Here is an 18,460-nt window from a genome sequence, read left to right on the forward strand (position 1 = left end):
AAACAAATAAATAGGAGGGAGCTCTTCCCTACCACAGAGGGCCAAGAAATAAGCATGGAATCACTGACACAGTAAAGAAATGATCAATGGATACTAAAACTAATGGGTGAAAGTCTGATGAGGAACAGGGTTTTTACAATTTTAAAGGATCTCCCACACACTGTTCGCATAGTTACAAAGACAAAAGTAGTTTTTTGTACTGTGTGCATTTCGGGAGATAGCTCAGGCATTAAAGTGATGGTGGCCAGAATGCAGGGGCTTTTTGCATTTCTGCCCGATTCCTTGATCCTCTCACAGCACCTGCCCGTGGGGAGGATCTGGTCCTCTGACAGCAACAGGTGACTTCAGTCAAGTGACGAAAGCTTAATCACCAATGCTAGGACAGATGTCACATGCCCCCTGACCTAGCACAGTGAAGAGCAAAACAACATCTCAGTGACGAATCTAACTGCACAGGAAGTAACATACCCAAGCTGAGTGACATGCTGAAAAATAATGGATCTATTACTCTTCAAAAGTTTAATATCACAAAAGACCAAGAAAGGCTGAGAGGAACTGTTCAGCATCAAAGAAGATTAAAGAGACAGGGCAATAAACACAAAGCACAATCTTGTACTGAATCCTGGGCCATTCTAGGAAGGAAAAACTATATCTATTTTAAAAAGCCATTATTAGAACAAACGGCAAATTTTTAACAGACTATGGATTAGATAACAAGCACTGGATTAATGTTAAATTTCCTGATTTTGATAATATACTGTGGTTATGTTCGAGAGAATGTCCTTGTCCTCAGGAAATATGCTGACATATTTGGGGTAAAGGGGTATGATAACTCCAATTTAATCTTCTAATGACTCAGAAAAATAATAATATGCATATAGAGAGGAAAAGACTGACCAAATATGAGAAAACAAATGGAGCAGAATGTAAATAGTTGGTGAATCTGGGTAAAGGAAATATGGGAGTTCCATGTCTTTCTCTTGCACTGTTACAGTAAATTTTAAATTATACCAAAATAAAGTGACAAAACTTTCAAAAAAAGAAAACAAACAGTTTTACTGCCTCCTTCCTTGTTTTTTATTGTGGTTATCATGGAATTTCAGAAATGGTTTCGTAGCTCAAGGCAACTTCTATTCATGTTTATAAGAAATGAACTTTCAGCTGTCTCCAAGACCCAGCATGTTTAACAGCTAAGCTTTAGCCATCAGTGAAGGATTAAACCAATGAAGGATTAAAACCAGGTTAAAACTTTGGCCACCAGGAGCCTGGGTGCCCAGAACTGGGAGGTTCACATTTTGCCTCTGGTGAAGGAACGGGTGCAGGGGAAGAAAGGGGGAGAAGCAAAACGCACCCAGGAAGGGAAGTAGCCAGAGGTGAGCAGCCACCTCCCCAGGGCCTTAATCCGGGAGGTTGGAAAACTTCTAGAGGGCACATAGGAACAACTGGGTAGGGGCACGTGCCAGAAGGAGAAGTCTGGACCACTGACTCCTAGATGTGTCGTCTGGAGGCTGCACAGGCACAGCTCTTTGGTGGGACAGGCCGGGAGCTCAGAGGGACTGAAACCTCTGCTAATGCTACATAAATGCACACACAAACATAGCACAGATACGACTTAATTTATCAAAAATTAAAGTTTACTAGTATTTTTAGCATAAAAGCTTAAGTTATACACAACAGGCAATGACTTTTCACAGGCCTATCAAAAAGCACCTCAAGTATCTCTGAATATATTATTTTGTGTGGAGAGAAAGTTGAAGTATGACCCCCAAAGCAAGTCACTACAAGTAATGTGGTCTCATCACGGAATCAAAAGAGATCATTCCTAGCTTCAGCTCTTGGTATCATCAGAAGAGAGAGCATGGAGCCTGGTCAAGGAAGAAAGTTCCAGACCTCACTCTCCTTCCTGGTCTAAGGCTGCAGGCAGGTGAGTTAAACCAGCCTGGCCTGGAGCTGACTGTTTGGCCCGGAGGCTGGGGGAGCAAGAACACCCTTTGCTTGTCCCAGGACCAGAACCCCACCATGGGCAGATGCTGTGAGATGACTGGGGCTCCGACCATCATCCTTTTGATACCTAGGATGTCTTCCTAAAATGCACACAGTGGCTGGCTACATGCAAAGTGCCCCAGGCCACCTAGGATGGACACTTCACTTGGGGCAGGTAGGACACAGCAGCCTGTGGAGTTAGGTTTCCTATTTTAACAGTTCTTTCACATCCACCTGTACCTGCTGCAGCACAGGAAAGCTCCCATTTGCCCTGAACACAGGGGTCACTACAAGGCCTGAAGCAGCTGTTCACAGCACACTCCATCCTGCTTTGCTTGGCACTTTTCCCTTGTACATCTGCCCCCTTTTTCTTATATGCCTGTCCCTGCAGGTGGAGTCTCGTGCCCTCTGCCCCCTCTCATGACTACTGGTGCAAGTTAGGAAGAGGGGCCCCCTAGGAAGTGCAGCCACACACAAGCAAAACTTCTATTTCTCTCCACAGCACCCTCCCTCTGCAGAGGGTGCCTCTGGGTAGTTCCTAATCTTGGCTCTGATTCACTCCTGGCCAGGCAGGGCTGCAGAGTGGAGTTGGGGCATGAGCATCCACGAACAGGCACATATGCCCACGCAGGACAAACCCTGACAAATCGAAGTCAAGACTAATAACAACACAGTGGCTCCTGCTGAGCAAAGGGAAGGGATTCTGGCGAGAAGGTGCAACAGAAGACGGGGCTGGGAGAGGCTAGAGAAGTAGGTAGTGAAAAAGGGGAGCACTTGGAACTCTCGGGGAAGAGAGGAATTGAGGACTGGTCTCAACTGTGTCCCCAAAGAATGCAGGAATCCTCTGTAAAGGGACCTTCAATGGGGGGATTAAACCCTCATCGTCAGGAGAAAAAGCTTTTATTCTACTGGCATCACTCACCTAATCTCTGACAAAGAGCAGAAGAACTCTGCGAAGGGGATGAGACTTACCTGCAGCGTGAGTAGCCCAAGCACGGGGCTAAAGATCAACACTGCAGAACCTGGGCTGGTCCCCTGCCTCTAGTCACAAACACACACAGACAATCTCATCAGAATGTCCACAGCCAGGTCCTGAGAGTTCCGAGGACTCCTGACCATGAATCCTGACCCCCGTCCTCTCACATGCACACCCACAAGGACACCTACTCAGCAGCTCTCATGTCCGTCACCCTCATCACCCTTGCCAACCCCTGTGTCCCCGGCACCTGCAGCACCCAGATCCTTACTCCCCCCACCTATTATCATGCTCCACAGCCTACACATACGGGCATGTATGTCTTAACTCCTAAGTAGCCACTGCTCTGGTTCCATGGTGTCCACGCAAATGCATCTTCCAACAACATCTGGAGATGACCCTGAAAGTCAGATCTATCTCCTTAGAAGTCTCTATTGACCTTGCTACAGAATCAGCATCTGCAGCAGGGGCAGTCCTGGGTGGAGGACGGCTCACTCCCCAACCCTAGGCCTCATTCATTCATTCACAAAAAATTTCCTGAGGACCTCAACAAAAAACAACCAGTAATTGTAAAAGGTCATTTTGAGCACACAAAACGCCTCAGTTGGCCTCCAGATGATCATTACATCTCTCAACCCGACACAGGCAGGGTCTGACCCAATTCTCCAGCCCTCCTCTGCAGCCTAGACACACCCTGGCCCAGCCAGAAGGCTCGTCACACCTCAATGTGCCCAGCTCACCCTCTTCTAGGTTGTTCCTCAGATACAGACTGATGGTCTGCACCCCAGCAGCTTGCCCAACTGCGTCGACAGTACACAGCCTCTCACTAGCTCTTCTTCAAAAGCCAGGGCCATTCTTGACAAAAAAAAAAAAAAAAAAGGGAAGAAAGAAATGAGACAAAATAAAGTGTCAGTGGCTGAGAGATTTCAAACAGAGTCAAGATCCTGGAGGTTATTCTTATGCATTATATAGATATCCCTTTTTAGTCTATGGTGTATTGGAGTGGCTAGAGGGAAGTACTTGAAACTGTAAAGCTGTGTTCCAGTAGCCTTGATTCTTGAAGACGACTGTATAATAAAATAACTTTTACAGTATGACTATGTGTGAAAACCTTCCATCTGATGCTCTGTTTATCCAGGGTATAGACAGATGAGTAAAAAAATATGGGTAAAAATAAATAAATAATAGGGGAGGAAAAGGGTAAAATAAATTGGGTAGATAGAAGTACTAGCAGTCAATGAGAGGGAGGAGTAAGAGGGTATGGGATGTACAGGGTTTTTATTATTTTTATTTCTTTTTCTGGAGTGATGCAAATGTTTTAAAAAATAAACATGATGATGAATACACAATTGTGTACCGATACTGTGAGCCACTGATTTTACACCATGTATGGACTGTATGTGTGTGAAAATTTGTTAATAAAAATTTTAAAAATTAAAAAATTTAAAAAGTCAGGGTCAAAGCCATGGAGTCAAGGCTGGAAGCAAAGAAATGCAGAGACTAGCAGACACCACCATGTGCCTTGCCAAGTAACAGAAAGAATCCAAGATCACTGGCAGCCTGTTTTCAGGAAGAAGGTCAGAGGAGGTTAACATTTTGCCAATCAGCTTGTAACAGGCAGTATGAAATCCCCCTGGGCTAGCAAAAGAATTCAGCAGCTATTCCCTTTTATTTCTCACTTCGCCTAATTTTTGGTTTACCTGCAGTTAAAAGAAATTTATGCAGCATACTCAGGGAAGTTTTTGAAGTCCCCCAGACAAATCCATTAACTTTCCCAGTAGCAGCAACAGAGCTTATAAAGCTATGAAAAAAAAAAAGAGAGAGAGAAGAAAAGGACACAAAGCCCACTACCAACACCCTTTGAATACATAATATTCAGGTGAAATGCTAGACTTGCTCAGCAAAGTCAAAATGAAGTCTAAAACCGTGTTGTCAACTGCCCACCCTCTCCTAGGTTGTCCCTCAGATACAGACTGATGGTCTGCACCCCAGCAGCTTGCCCAACTGCATCGACAGTACACAGCCTCTCACTAGCTCTTCTTCAAAAGCCAGGGCCATTATTGATGAAAAAAAGTAGTGTTTTTTTTTCTTGCCAGAGTTTCCGTAAAGATAGGCTGAGGGACCACCCACTGCTCTGAGATCCGTGCAGGGCATCACGGGGTGCTCCCTGGAGAGAATATTGGCACAGTAAGAGGTGGAGGAAAGAATAATATGCTACATAGTCTGGCTTCTGTCTCCATTCTCCATTCTGTATATTTGAAAATGATAAGGCAAACAAGTTAGTTGACTCCAGGTACCCCTGGCTGCAGAATTCCTTCTGTCAAGTCAGAAAGAGATGAAAAAGAGGATCCCTTTCCTGTGAACAGCTCTGAGCCACATAAATACTGTTACTTTCGTACCTGTAGCACTACAGGTTGCAAGCCTTCGTTCACTAACACTAAAAGTCGGGCAGTTCACTCACTCCTCTATTTCTATCTATCAGATGAGAAGGCCTAAAAATGTCCCAGGATATGGTGATAGGAATGCTCAGAGGCCTAGAGAGAGTCCAATTGCTGCATCTTGATGTAATCTTGTGATGTCTCCAGCACAACTTGCAACATTCTACAGTGACAGAAATGTCATCTTAACTTGAGATCATCCTAGATACCAACACAGCACTGCCTTATTGCCTAACGTTACTATTTCCTTCTCACCACCTCTCCCAAGAGAAGTTCTCAAACATTAGGTCTCAGGAGACTTTCTCGGGTTGTTAAACAACTTGTTAAAATCCAGAATTCTGGGGCTTCCCCCTGAAATTTCTGATTCAGGAACTTTGGAGTAGTACTGGGGATCTGCATTTTAAATGTACAGTCCACCCCAGGTGATCCTTACTTCAAGTGCTTGATAAACAAGGTTCTATTGGCTAAGAGGAAGGAAGATTAAGCTAGATTATTTTCTACCCAGCTATCGCCACACTCCCTACCCCGGTAATAGCTAGGTATGGGGAATTAGAAATAGCTCCCTTATTCTTTGATATTTAAGGAAAGAAAAATTTAAAAGAGTATAGTTAAGTTCAATACATACGTATTCGTTAATCAAAAACACTGAAACTAGTTTCCAGAGATTAAAAAATGGAATGATACTGGGGCCCCTCTCTTCAAATAACAAACAGTTGGGGAACAAAACAAATTATATCCTGGCCCAGAGGATGGACAGTTAGTTCAACTGTCCATGACAAAAGGACAAAATGGAACTTTGGGTAGATGATCACAGTTTGTGTCTGGTCAGTTTATTTAAACAACCTAATTACATGGAACCTAGAATAGTAAATGAGATCCTGTTATTTTGTACAAGTTAATGTAATACCCTGATACATTCCAGAATATTCTGGGGAGAAAATTAATAAGTATTTGCAAACACCCTTGAGGGACAGGAGAAAAAATGTAGAAGTATTAAATTTCCCCACCTGGAGAATTCCGGATATTCTCCTAAGCATTAGGGATTCCCAATTTAATAAGCCAAGCCTTCAATCTTGAGGCTTACCTTATGAAACTTATTTTTGTAATGGCAAAGCTAAGTTTACTTAAAATTATGCCTAAGAGTCTCACCCAGAGAACCTCTTTTGCTGCTCAAATATGGCCTTTCTAAGCCAACTCTGCAGGTGAACTCACTGCCCTACCCCTTCATGGGACATGACTCCCAGGGATGAGCCTGTCCCTGGCATCATGGTACTGACTATGCCTTCTTGACCAAAAAGGGGAAAACAAATTAAACAAAATAAAGTGTCAGTGGCTAAGAGAGTTCAAATAGAGTCGAGAGGTCATTCTGGAGGTTATTTTCATGTGAGCTTCAGCCAGTTATTGTAAATTGCCACAGTAAGCCAAGCCCCAACCAACAGTATTCTTGAAAACCCTGAAGAATACCTGAGTTCTATCTAAGACTCTATAAAAGTTGTACTTATTAAGTTTATTTTCTCAGAAACTTAAAGCCTCCAGATTGTTTCTATTCCAGATAAACCCTGAAACCCAGAGGTACCAATCTCTGAAAGAACATCAACCAGTTGCATATCTCTACCCAGTAATGTCAACACCCCTTTTCAGCATGAAGAAGTTAGAATGGTCATCGTCCAGATATCCCTGAAGACTGAGTGAATGAAAAAATGAGAAAGAGGTGTTGTAACAGAAGTTAGTATTTAACAAATGATTATGACCAATGACTTAATATATAGATACTTCTTTTTCGTTTCTAGTGTATTAGAATAGCCAGAAGGAAATACCTGAATTTGCTGAACTGTAATCCAATAGCCTTGCTCTTTGATAACAGCTGTATAACTATACAGCTTTTATCCTGTGACCTGTGATTTTAAAAACCTTGTGACTTACATCTGTTTTATCCAGTGCATGGGTAGACAAGTAATAAAATAAAGACATGCATGAAAAAAAGAAAAAAAAAGCCATGACCACCTTTTAAAATTACAAATGGATCACACCAGCCCCACTCCCAAATCACTTCCAGGAGCTCTAGCAGTTATGGCTCAGGCCCCATAGCCCGCCCCTGATCCCATGTCCACATACACCACACCTGCTACGTATCCTCCTGTGCGCCTGCTACTGGCCCACCTCAGGCCCATCACACATGCTGCCCCTACTGCCTAACCTGCTCCTAGAGGACACATCAGCACTTGCCTACAGGGACACTGCAAAGGTTAAATGAGATGAGGAGCCAGGAGGCCTGACAGAATGCCTCGCCGGACCTTGGCCTTACCTGGCCACAGGGCTCTGCTCCACAGAGGGGCTGAGACCCAGCAGCAAAGGGATTTTTCTCCCACTCCAACCCCTCCATCAGAGCCCAGCACCCTGCAACCAACAGGCATCAGAGTCTCTGAGGTGAGAGGGGAAGTTTACAATAACAGCAAGCTCCCAAGGTGGCCCTACTAGAGACCCGCTGGCATCGCCCACCCCATTCAGGGGTAAATAATGCCGAATGGGAAATGCTGAATTTGGGGCTGGTGAAGATGAAGCCACAAGGGCAAAATTGCTTCTACAGCCTGAGAAACTGAGGGTAAGACAAGGGGGCAGTGTTCCACCATGGCATTGATCCAATAGCTTACAGAATAATTACTTTCATCCCAGAAGGAAACAACTCAGAGTAGAAGATAGGAGACACCAAAGATGAAGCAATGTTATCAAATATGGCATGAGAAGATTGGGAACAGCCATAGGTTCACGGCACTTTCACCACGGAACCCTGCACACTCCTGAAGAAGAAGAAAGGGACCTTTTGAAAGTCTGTGAAATATCCATGGTAAAGGGGAAAAGCTAGGTACATGACAGCATAAAATATGCCATCTGCAAAAATACATTTATCCAACATTTGCTTGAATATGCATAGATTATTTCTGAAAGAATATGTAACCAAGTAATAGTCATTGCTTCTGGGACAGGTTTTTGGGTGGTTAGAAGTACAGGGTTAAAAGGAAACTTTTTAGGGTATACACTTTCTGAATTTTAAAAAGTGCAAATGTGTCATCAATTGAAAAAAGTTAGTAAAAAACAGAAAAGTTGATGCTAAGTTATAAATTTCCGCCAATAAAAGATAGATTGCTTATGCTCCACTCTTACCCTTATCCATCAATCAGGAAGACGTCCTTAAACCCCAAAAGTGCCTGATTTTTCTATGTGTACCTAGCAGCACAATGTGGCAAGTCCAGAGAGCTCCTGCTGTGTTAGAAAAAAGTGCCTTAACAAGCAAAAACCTGAAGAGAAAATGAAATTACTCAGCGATGTCTTATGGTACCAAAAAAAAAAGCCCTTTGAAAGAGAAGTGATACATTTACTCGGCTGCTTTCATCTCAAAGACAGACAGCATTTCACGGAGCAGAACCAGGATGGTCCAAGAGCTTCGGAGGCAGGCGCATCCCCTCGGGAGCCCTTCCTCTGAGCCTCAGCATTTCATGGAGAATGCTCATTTCTATCTCCTGGGATTAAATAACAGAGGAGGCCCGGGAGCATAAGGCACTTACCATGGGCCACATGCCCACCTGTCCAATTTCCTTCCACACACGCCTAGTGAGCATCGACTGCGGACCAACGCCCAAGCCTAGAAAGCCAACAGTGAGTTCACCCAGCTTCTGTCCCCAGAATGCCACTAACAAGCAGGATGAGTCACTGGAGAAGTGCTGGGCTGGGGGGTGGGGGTGCCTGTGAGAACCCCAAGGACTGAGGTGAGGAGGCAAGTTTCTTAACTTGCCAGAGACTGTAACACAGAGCTGCGGCCAAAATCATCAGCCAGAAAAAGGAGAAAACTGACAGCAGAGAGAATTCCAGGGATAGCGCAAAAAAGGCGGCTCAGCCACAATGGGGTCAGGGGTACGCCCTGGCCTGTCACCCACCTCCAAGAACCCCTGAAGTCAGGAAGGTTGAGGCACATAGCCTACTCAGACCTTGCCATCAGCATGCAGCAGGGTGAAGCTAGCAGGAGGTGGCTGTCGGGGCCAACTGCAGCCAAGGCTGGTGGCCGGCAGCTAGAAACAGCCACCTGGGCAGCTCCATGACCTGTACCTGGCACAGAGCTCAGCAGCTGGGTGGGACACAGAGGACGGTAAGCAGTGTCTGCCATGGGGAGCTCAGGACCAGGGAAGAGCATGAGGCTGGCCTACCCGAAGGGCTGTGTTACACTTACAGGCCACAGCTGGACCTACGTCCTCATAGGGCTGGGACATCCAAATAAAAAGTCAGTGCTCCCTGATCAGGACTTTTGAAGTCCAAATCTAAACCCCACATTCTCCTCTCAGGTGTGAAGTAAGAACTGCCCCTGTCACCAGCCCAAATTCCTCTCCAAGTGATGGCTGAGAAAGAGATGGCAAGACCCAGGAAGGAGAGAATCTGCCTCACAGACTGGACAAAGACGTCAGGGCTCACCAATGCAAGGAAGCTTGTGCCCAATGAAGGAGCCAGGAGGCAAAGGCAGGATGTGAATCCTGAACCCAGAGAGGAGATCCCAACCACAGTTTCAATGACACAGAAACCAAAGACCTTGGGTAGCAAGGAGACTCCAGTCTATGCCAGCAACCTTCACCTTCCCTTGTACAAATATTTACCAGCCCCCTCTTCTATGCCAGGAACCACAGGGTCCCATGGACTTTGACTATAAATGTCAACCGCCAACAGTGTGAGATTGATGACAAGAATTCCAAGGAAAAGGAATCCCCTGCCCATTACTGGTGACAAAGGGAATCTGCTCCATAAGATGCAGCCCCCAAGTCTCTCCAGCTTCCACCCAAACAGATGAGAAATACATAGGCTGCTACCCTCAAAAGGTACACGGAGCCAGTACTGTGGTCAACAGTGCAGGGAGAGCACACTTCTGTCCCATTCCACGCTTCTCCTAAGACAGCACAGCTGGGAGAAGATAAGAAAGAAAAGCAAATAGGCAAAGACAGCCAAATGGGTCTTCTGGGGCAGGCTGGCTCTAGATTTGCCATGTAGCACCACAGATACTGGAGCCTGAGTCTCAGTTCTGTCGCTTAGCTCTGCGCCTTTGGGCAGGACTCCCTTTGTATCCGAGCTTCCTCTGTATCCAGTGGGCCGTCATAATCTTCACATAATTTTTGTGACAATTCCTTGAAGAACCGTTCATTCAATAAATGTGGATGTTGACTACACGCCAGGAACTCTTCTTGTATTCTGGTGAGGAGACAAGAAAAATGACACATTGCAGTCATCTGTGACCAGAGCTGAGTGCCTCCTGCAGGTCATGTGCAGTGCTGTCTTATCTAGCAGCAAGAACCCTGCTCCAGCACTTCATAATATTTTATCATCAGGAAACATTTTAAACTGCTCCTGAAATCACCTTCTTTTGATGCCAATAACTTTCCTAAAAGTTAGTGGGGAGCAAAAGTAACAACCTTTCCCCACAACACCTAAGAAAAAGAAGGGGTCAATCCTTTGGTGACACAATCTTTTGTCTAGAAATGGAGATGGAACTTGGGATCTAAGTCCTTGGGGGAATTTCATCCTCTGAAGCATGCAGCACAGCTCCTGGCAGGATTTATGGCAAAGCTGACGATGCTTCGCCTGTTCCTACACCCCCTGTCCCCAGCAAACCACACGGTGAAATATAACTGTGGCTCTCCTGGTGAGAAGGCCCCCGACCTGCAACCGCCACACACCCAGGACATCCCAGCATAGGCTGCTCAGGTAGTATCTGTGCCTAGAAGACAGCCAGGTAGGAGAGTACCTCCGGAGTCACCTGCATCTGGCCGAGGAGGGAAGCATGGAAGTATGCCACATGGAGACGAGCCTCTGTTCTCAGAGAAGCACCCTGGGCAGGCAACAACCGGCTCTGGGCCACATGACCTCATCAGCAAAGGGGGTAGTGCTGACTTCTCCCAGAGCTGCTGAGAAATGCATGGGACCACCCAGTTCACTCCAGGCACTGGAATCTGTGCAGAGGTGTGAGACCACAGGCAGCCTGTGCTTTCTGTTTATGCAGTGTTCTTAAATTTGAATTATTTGTCAACATTTTGTTTTAATCATAGAAAAATCTGGATTTCTTAAAATATTGGGGGATCTGGCCCCACTGGGCCCGTGTTCTCAAAGGACGATAAGCGGAACTGCACAGTGGCCTTTGCTTGTGGCATGCTCTGTGCAGTCCCCTCCACTCCCCCATGCTTCTTTACACCTGCTACTTCAGACACTTCCGTCACCTGCTTATAGGGGCAGACAGACATCTGGGGGAGTGTGAAGCTTACACAATTTGGGAGCTACTCTTCAAAAAAAAGATTAATTATAAACACAAAATTAGGTACAGGTGAGAGTTCTGTAGACGCAGCATTGTCAGCTTCGCCATAAATCCAATGCTCTCTTCTTCCTGCCAGGAGCTGTGCTGCACATTTACAGATAATGAAATTCCCCCAAGGACTTAGATCCCAAGTTCCATCTCCATTTCTAGACAAAAGATTGTGTCACCAAAGGATTGACCCCTTCTTTTTCTTAGGTGTTGTGGGGAAAGGTTGTTACTTTTGCTCCCCACTAACTTTTAGGAACGTCACTGACATCAAAAGAAGGTGATTTCAGGAGCAGTTTAAAATGTTCCCTGATGATAAAATATTATGAAGTGCTGGAGCAGGGTTCTTGCTGCTAGATAAGACAGCACTGCACATGACCTGCAGGAGGCACTCAGCTCTGGTCACAGATGATTGCAATGTGTCATTTTTCTTGTCTCCTCACCAGAATACAAGTCATGAGGGGAAGAGCCATCTCTTCTATTTACTGCTGTCTCCAGTGCCTAGAAGAGTTCCTGGCATGTGGTCAACATCCACATTTATTGAATGAATGGTTCTTCAGAAGATTATCACAAAAATTATGTGAAAATTACAACAACCCACTGGAAATAGAGGAAGCTTGGATTCAAAGATTTGGAGACCTACCCAAAGGCAAGAGCTAAGCGACAGAACTAAGACTCGGGCTCTAGTGTCTGCGGTGCTACATGGCAAATCTAGAGTCAGCCTGTCCCAAAAGACAGAGGACAGCTGGAATGGAAGGAAGCAATCTTCCCTGACCTGGTGAACAGGTTCCACAAGCCACTGACAGTCATCAGGGACTCCTCAAAGCTTTTTGGAGTCTTAAGAAATAAACCTCCAAATCTTCCTGACCAAAAGAGGGGAAAAGAAGTGTAATAAAATAAGCCATCAGTGGCCAAGAGAGTTCAAATGGAGGCAAAAGGTTGATCTGGAGGCTGCTCTTATACAAGCTTTAGTTAGGTAGTGCTAATGCTTTTGCTAAACCCCCAATCAACATCATTCCTGTGACTCTTAAGAATACCTAAGGCTCGAACTGAAAGTCTATACAGGTTTCATGTACTAGGTTTGCCTTCCTGAAATATATAATTCGTGGAGGGTTCCTAGGTCAGATAAATCCTGAAACTCGGGGACCAGCTTCTCCAGGATTGTCAATGAATTACATCTCCTTTAGTGTGTAATTCACTTTTCAACATGAAAAAGTCAAAACAGGCATTCCCCAAAGATCCCAATAGACTGGGAGAAGGATTAAAGGAGAAGGAGGTATAAAAGAGAAAATGGGATTTAACAAACGAGTGTAGCTGCTGAATTACTATATTAATATTTCTTCTAGCCAATGTTTTGGAGTAGGCAAAAGGAAAAATCTGAGATGATGGAATGGTAGCCCGTGACAAACTCTGGGAACAGTTCTGTAACTATCTGTTGAAGTGTGTTTTGAATATTATGGAGTTTTTTTTCTTTCTTTGCTTTGTATGTATATTATACAATAAAAAAAAGTTTAAAAAAAAAGGAAATAAACCTCCAAAGTGCTCCTCCCTCAAGGGACTGTACATTTGAAATTCTGTTTGTGATTCAGTAATTACTTGGAGCTTCTTGTTCTTTCCCTCCTTTGCCTCATTAACAGAAATGGTTAGCAGTTTCTGATTCCAAAGCAAGCAGAAACAAGCTGAAACTCGCAGCATTTGGTTCCCACAAGAGCTGCCTGGCCTCGGGAGGGACGTCTCTCCACCCACCCTCTGAACCAGAGTTACCTTTCACAGGTCACCTGCCAGGTGCCCGACCCTTCTAGTATACGTCATTGCTTCTTCCAACAAGGGAGCACAGTCACCATTGTACAGGCAGGAAACTGAGGCTCAGCAAGGTTCTTGAAAACTGGCTCCTGAAGGGACTTATAAAACCTGATTCTCATCTGGGGTAGAGAAGGCAAAAACTGTGATGAATTCCTCTACAGCCCATTTAATCGATATTCCTTCAGATCTCCACCCCTCTACCACTGACACAACCATTGCCGTGTGTATTCACACTAAGCCTCTGCGCCTCTGACAGGAAAATACAAGGAAAAAAAGCCAGAGACTTCAACTATCACCAAGGCATGAAAACCAAATCCAGCAGCACTCTGTAAAGCAAGCCTCGGGTAGGATAAAATGGGACAGACCTGCCCTCTAGGAAACATGAAATAAATAAGAAGGGCACTGAGGTCTTAGGGCTATGATCAATCCTTGTGCCAGAGATTCCAAGTTCCACACAGGACTGAAAACACACCAGAGAGAAACACTTGGAGTCTCTGCCCTTTCAGAAAATGTTACCAAACAGCATTTGATACTAAAAAGCTAATCACCACAGACAATGCTTAACTGTCCTGAGCATTAGACACCACCTGGATGGAAACCCCAGCCCAGAGAGCTCCTGGTACCCAGCAGGCCCCTCCATCCACAGGGCATCTCCCTGTTAAACTGAGGAATACCGAGAAAGCGCTCTACCCCACCAAGGAAGGGGGCCATGAATCATATCAAAACCTAAATACACGACCAAGCCCCCACTCCAGTTACAAAAGCAATGAAGGCAAAGCTGGAACCACAAACCTGTCCATGAGCAGAAGGGTGGGGGAGACAGCCATGGCATCTCCTGTGCCCGGGCAGCTTGGGGACACCAGCACGGAAGCGCTACCTCTGCCGGGGCAACATTCCCGGCGGCCCGAGCCTCAGTCCTCCGGCAACACGAAGACGCCCTTCAGGGCCCAGCTCCACAGTCAGGAGGGTGGGGCAGGCCGGCGGAGAGGGCTGGCTGGGCCGGGCGGGGCTCCGACTTGGGCTCAGTCACAGGGACGGAGCTGAGTGATAGAAACAAGCACAGAGTGAACCTGGAATGGCCACGTTCCTCGAGCCAGGACATGACTATGCTCTGGCATCTCAGCCAAGAGCCACTGGCAGGTCCTCCTGCAACAAGCCAGGGCCATGGCACCTGGGAGCCACATAGAGAGAGGACAGGCTGGGGAGTCAACTGTCATCAGGGAAATGCAAATAAAAACCAGAACATCCCTACCTTGTCATCAGAATGATGAAAGGGAAATGAGGAAAAAACTGACAACAGCAAATTTTGGAGAAGATATAGAGCAATGAGAATCTCTACACACTGCTAACAGAAATATAAACTGGTACAATTACTCTAGAAAACCCTTTAGTGCCGACTAAAATGGACTCAGCAATTCCGCCCTTAGGAATATATGCACCAAAACAGAGCTACAAGAACACTATGAGGCCCTTCCTCCCCAGCGCTTTAAGAAGGTGGCCGTGGGACCGCAGCTCTCGCGCTTCCCACCCGAAGACTCCCAGGCGGCAGCAATGAATGTGGATCATGAGGTTAACCTCTTAGTGGAGGAAATTCATCGCTTGGGTTCAAAAAATGCTGATGGAAAGTTAAGTGTGAAATTTGGGGTCCTCTTCCGAGATGACAAATGTGCCAACCTCTTTGAAGCACTAGTAGGAACCCTCAAGGCTGCAAAACGAAGAAAGATTGTCACATACCCGGGAGAGCTCCTTTTGCAAGGTGTTCATGATGAAGTTGAGATTATATTGCTTCAGGAATAATGGGGCTGTGTACACGTGCATACTGTATTGTTTTTTCTGTTGCTGGTAAACTGGATTGTTAAGTCAAAGGACAAACATGGGCATAATTAATGTATTTTTATAGAACTTTAAAACAATAGGAGACTTGTATTTTGGAAGTCTCTCCTTTTTGATATCTTGAAAGAAAATTAATGTATTACCCTATGAAATAAAACAACACCCATTATTTTTTTCAGGAATCTGGTTAGAAAGCTGAGGCAATGAGGCTCTTTTTGGTAAACTTCAAAAGATATTTCCATTCTGTGTAAACAAGCTGAAGACTAACTCCCACGAGAAATAAAATACATATATGCATTTGTAATAAAGACATGTAACTATCTTGAAAAAAAAAAAAGACCACTATGATTAGCATGATCCTGGTCTGTCAGAAACGGAACTAGATGTCCACCTCTAGGTGCACATTTGGTGCTATAGTCATATGACTGAAAACCACAAAGAATGGGAGAAAACAAATACTGCTATTCTATAATAACCTGGATGAATCTCAGACAAAGTTGAGGGAAAAAAGCCAGACACAAGGGTATATACTATTTAACTCTATTTTACCTAAAGCTCAAAAAAAAAAGGCAAACCTCATTCATGGCAACGGAAACCAGAACCATGGTTGCCCCATGGGGCACAAGGGACTAATGGGTATCAGGAAGGCTCTCTGTAATGATCCGGGTGGCACATGTGTGTGTGTGTGTTTACTTTGTACACTTAGGATTTGTACACTTTACGTGATGTCACATAAAAGTTATAAAGACAAAATATCAGCTTCCACCACTTCTCTACAGGCTGACACGCTCCTCCCCAAACAGCCCTACTCTGTGCTCCTGAAGCACTTTGCCTTTACCGCTAACAGAGAGGGACCTGGAGTGCTGTATTCAATGATTCATGCAACCCTTGGCTACTCTGTCCTGGAAGGAGGGGACAGGCTTACCCAGTCCAGACCTTGTGTGTAAAACCTGCTGGAGAGCACCGCGATAACAGGTCTTTCGTTGATCTGCCTGAAATGAGCAACCCCATATGGTCCTCTCCAGGGATAAGCCACTGTGTCTGTGATGGGATCCAGTGTTCTCCCTGCACACAAGACTTCCTTGAAATCTCCTTCAAACACTCACCAATACTTTAAGTTAGGAAAGAAAAACAAAATAGGGACCCACTCTCTACATCAGCTGAAGTTTGAACAAGGAGAGAGAAGACAGAGTAAAAATTACCTATGTAGTTTAGTATAAAGCATGACTGTACCATGAAAAACACAAGTATATTCTTACTCACCACCTGATTACAAAGGAAAAGACAGAAAGAAGGGTTGCTAGTTAATCATCTGTAAGCATCACAAACCATGAGTGGTCTGGGGATCCCGTGACATTTGGATAAGTAATAAAGGGGATGTTCTTTTACTTTGAGAAACCTTAAGCTCTGACCTAAGGTGAAAAAAGTACATGTGGGGTTTAGACTCAGGCAGATATGGGCTCAAATTCCATCATCAAAACAAACGCCTCCTGACTCTGGATAAGAAGTGGACCCATCTAAGTCTCAGTTTTCTCAACTGCAGGATAGAGAAGCCACCAGTTACCAGGGCTTGGACTGCTCAGTGTGTTCTGTGAGGGCCAGCCTCTTGTCCCATGTAACCATAACCCTATTCATATGGGTTATTTCTGTCATTCAGCAAATGCATATCATGCACCATCGGCATCCCAGGCACGTACTGCAGGACGATCATCCACAACCAGATACAGATGAGCCTCGAGGAGCTGCAGTACAATTTTCCACATTTTAAAGATGAGGAAATTCAGAGACATAACCTTGCAGTAAACGGAAGGGCCTGGATTTGCACTCAGGTCTGAATCCAAAGTTTGCACTTTCCACCTCCAGTAGTTCTCAACCCTGGCAGCACGTGACAACTGCCCAGGGAGCGTTTAAAAAATCGGATGCACTGGTCTCACTCCCAACCAACTAAATTCAATCCCTGAGGTAGGACTTAGCAATCAATTTTTTTTTAAGTTTCCTAGACAATTCTATTGTGCAGCCAGGGTTCAGAACTCTGCTCCTCAACTGATAGTCATTTCCCTTTGCACACTGTCTTGTTTCTTTAACTGATGCTTTAATCTGTATGAATTTAAGATTAACTCCTTTCCAGGAGTTTCCATGAACAGTGAATTATTTTCTTTTACATTTTGCTTTAACCTATTTCCATCACTGTAATCACTATAGCAAAACCAAACCTGCCTTACAATGGAAACCTTTCTAGTAGCTTCCAATGCCTGTTTTGTCTCATCCAGGAGGCATGCAAGTTTCTAACCCATGTGGCTCGGAAAGATCATCTGGGTGGACATCTGCCCTCTACGCCACCAAACCCAGGTCAGCACCTCAGAAGCTAGCAGGTCCCTGTCTTCTTTCATATGAAAAATGCCAGCGAGAGCCTGGCAAAGTCACCCCCCTGCCCATGAGGACTAAAACAAATCATCCTTAGTTGCGGCTCCAAAAACATGGCTCTAAACTGTGCACGTGGACAAGACCCAGCATGTCCTGCTAAGGTTCTGTGGCTGTAGGGGATCAGGATGGGCTAAGACCCAAGCCCTGTCCTTGAGAGGCTCAGTGCAGAAGTGAGACCAGATGAGACCGAACATAAAACCAGACGAAACATGGCTGCAGAGGCTTAGGAACTGAGTGAGTGCCCAAGGGTCCAGGCCTCGCTCTTCTCTGGCCTGACAATGCCCAAAGGCCTCACAGAACCCGGCAAGAGGGCATGGGACAAAGCGGAAGGGAGCATCCCAGGCAGAGGGAGCAGCAGGCAGCTGTTGCAGGCAAAGGCAGGGCAGCTTGAACTAGCCATGCCGGGCTCTGCCAGACCCTGGAGCAGGGAAGGCGCACATGCAGAGGGGAGAATAAAACGGGATACAAGCCCGGGGGATGAATCCCTCCAAACCTGAATTAACAGGGACCTAAATTTTTGAGTTGTTCTCCCCTTGGGGCGGGGGTGAGGGAGGCTCACAAGCTGGGCCAGGGTCCGGGAGCAGGTCATTTTCCCTGTCCCAAGGAAATCACCTACAATGCAGATGACATACATCAAAGGGCAAACAGGTGACTCTTTCATCAAGAAACAGAAAC

The 18,460-nt window shown here is 45.4% G+C and overlaps 2 protein-coding genes across 6 annotated transcripts in view; one reads left to right on the forward strand and one right to left on the reverse strand.

Moving 5' to 3' along the window:
* The window catches only part of TBC1D14 (TBC1 domain family member 14), a 126,321-nt gene that overhangs the window by 79,890 nt on the left and 27,971 nt on the right, over positions 1-18,460 (reverse strand). Inside the window, exon 1 of one of the 5 annotated variants that reach the window (XM_077136344.1) lies at positions 3,700-3,805. The exons of the other annotated variants lie outside the window; for them this stretch is intronic. The gene's annotated coding sequence lies outside the window, so the exon portion shown is untranslated. Of the gene's footprint in view, positions 1-3,699; positions 3,806-18,460 lie in introns of those variants that run through there. 5 annotated transcript variants of the gene reach the window in all.
* On the forward strand, positions 15,002-15,692 carry LOC143662995 (costars family protein ABRACL). The gene has a single exon (XM_077136348.1). It carries the CDS (start codon positions 15,080-15,082, stop codon positions 15,323-15,325), a length of 246 nt encoding a protein of 81 aa, XP_076992463.1. The 5' UTR covers positions 15,002-15,079; the 3' UTR covers positions 15,326-15,692.

This window comes from Tamandua tetradactyla, chromosome 19, assembly GCF_023851605.1.
Source record: "Tamandua tetradactyla isolate mTamTet1 chromosome 19, mTamTet1.pri, whole genome shotgun sequence".
NCBI classification, from domain to species: Eukaryota; Metazoa; Chordata; class Mammalia; order Pilosa; family Myrmecophagidae; genus Tamandua; species Tamandua tetradactyla.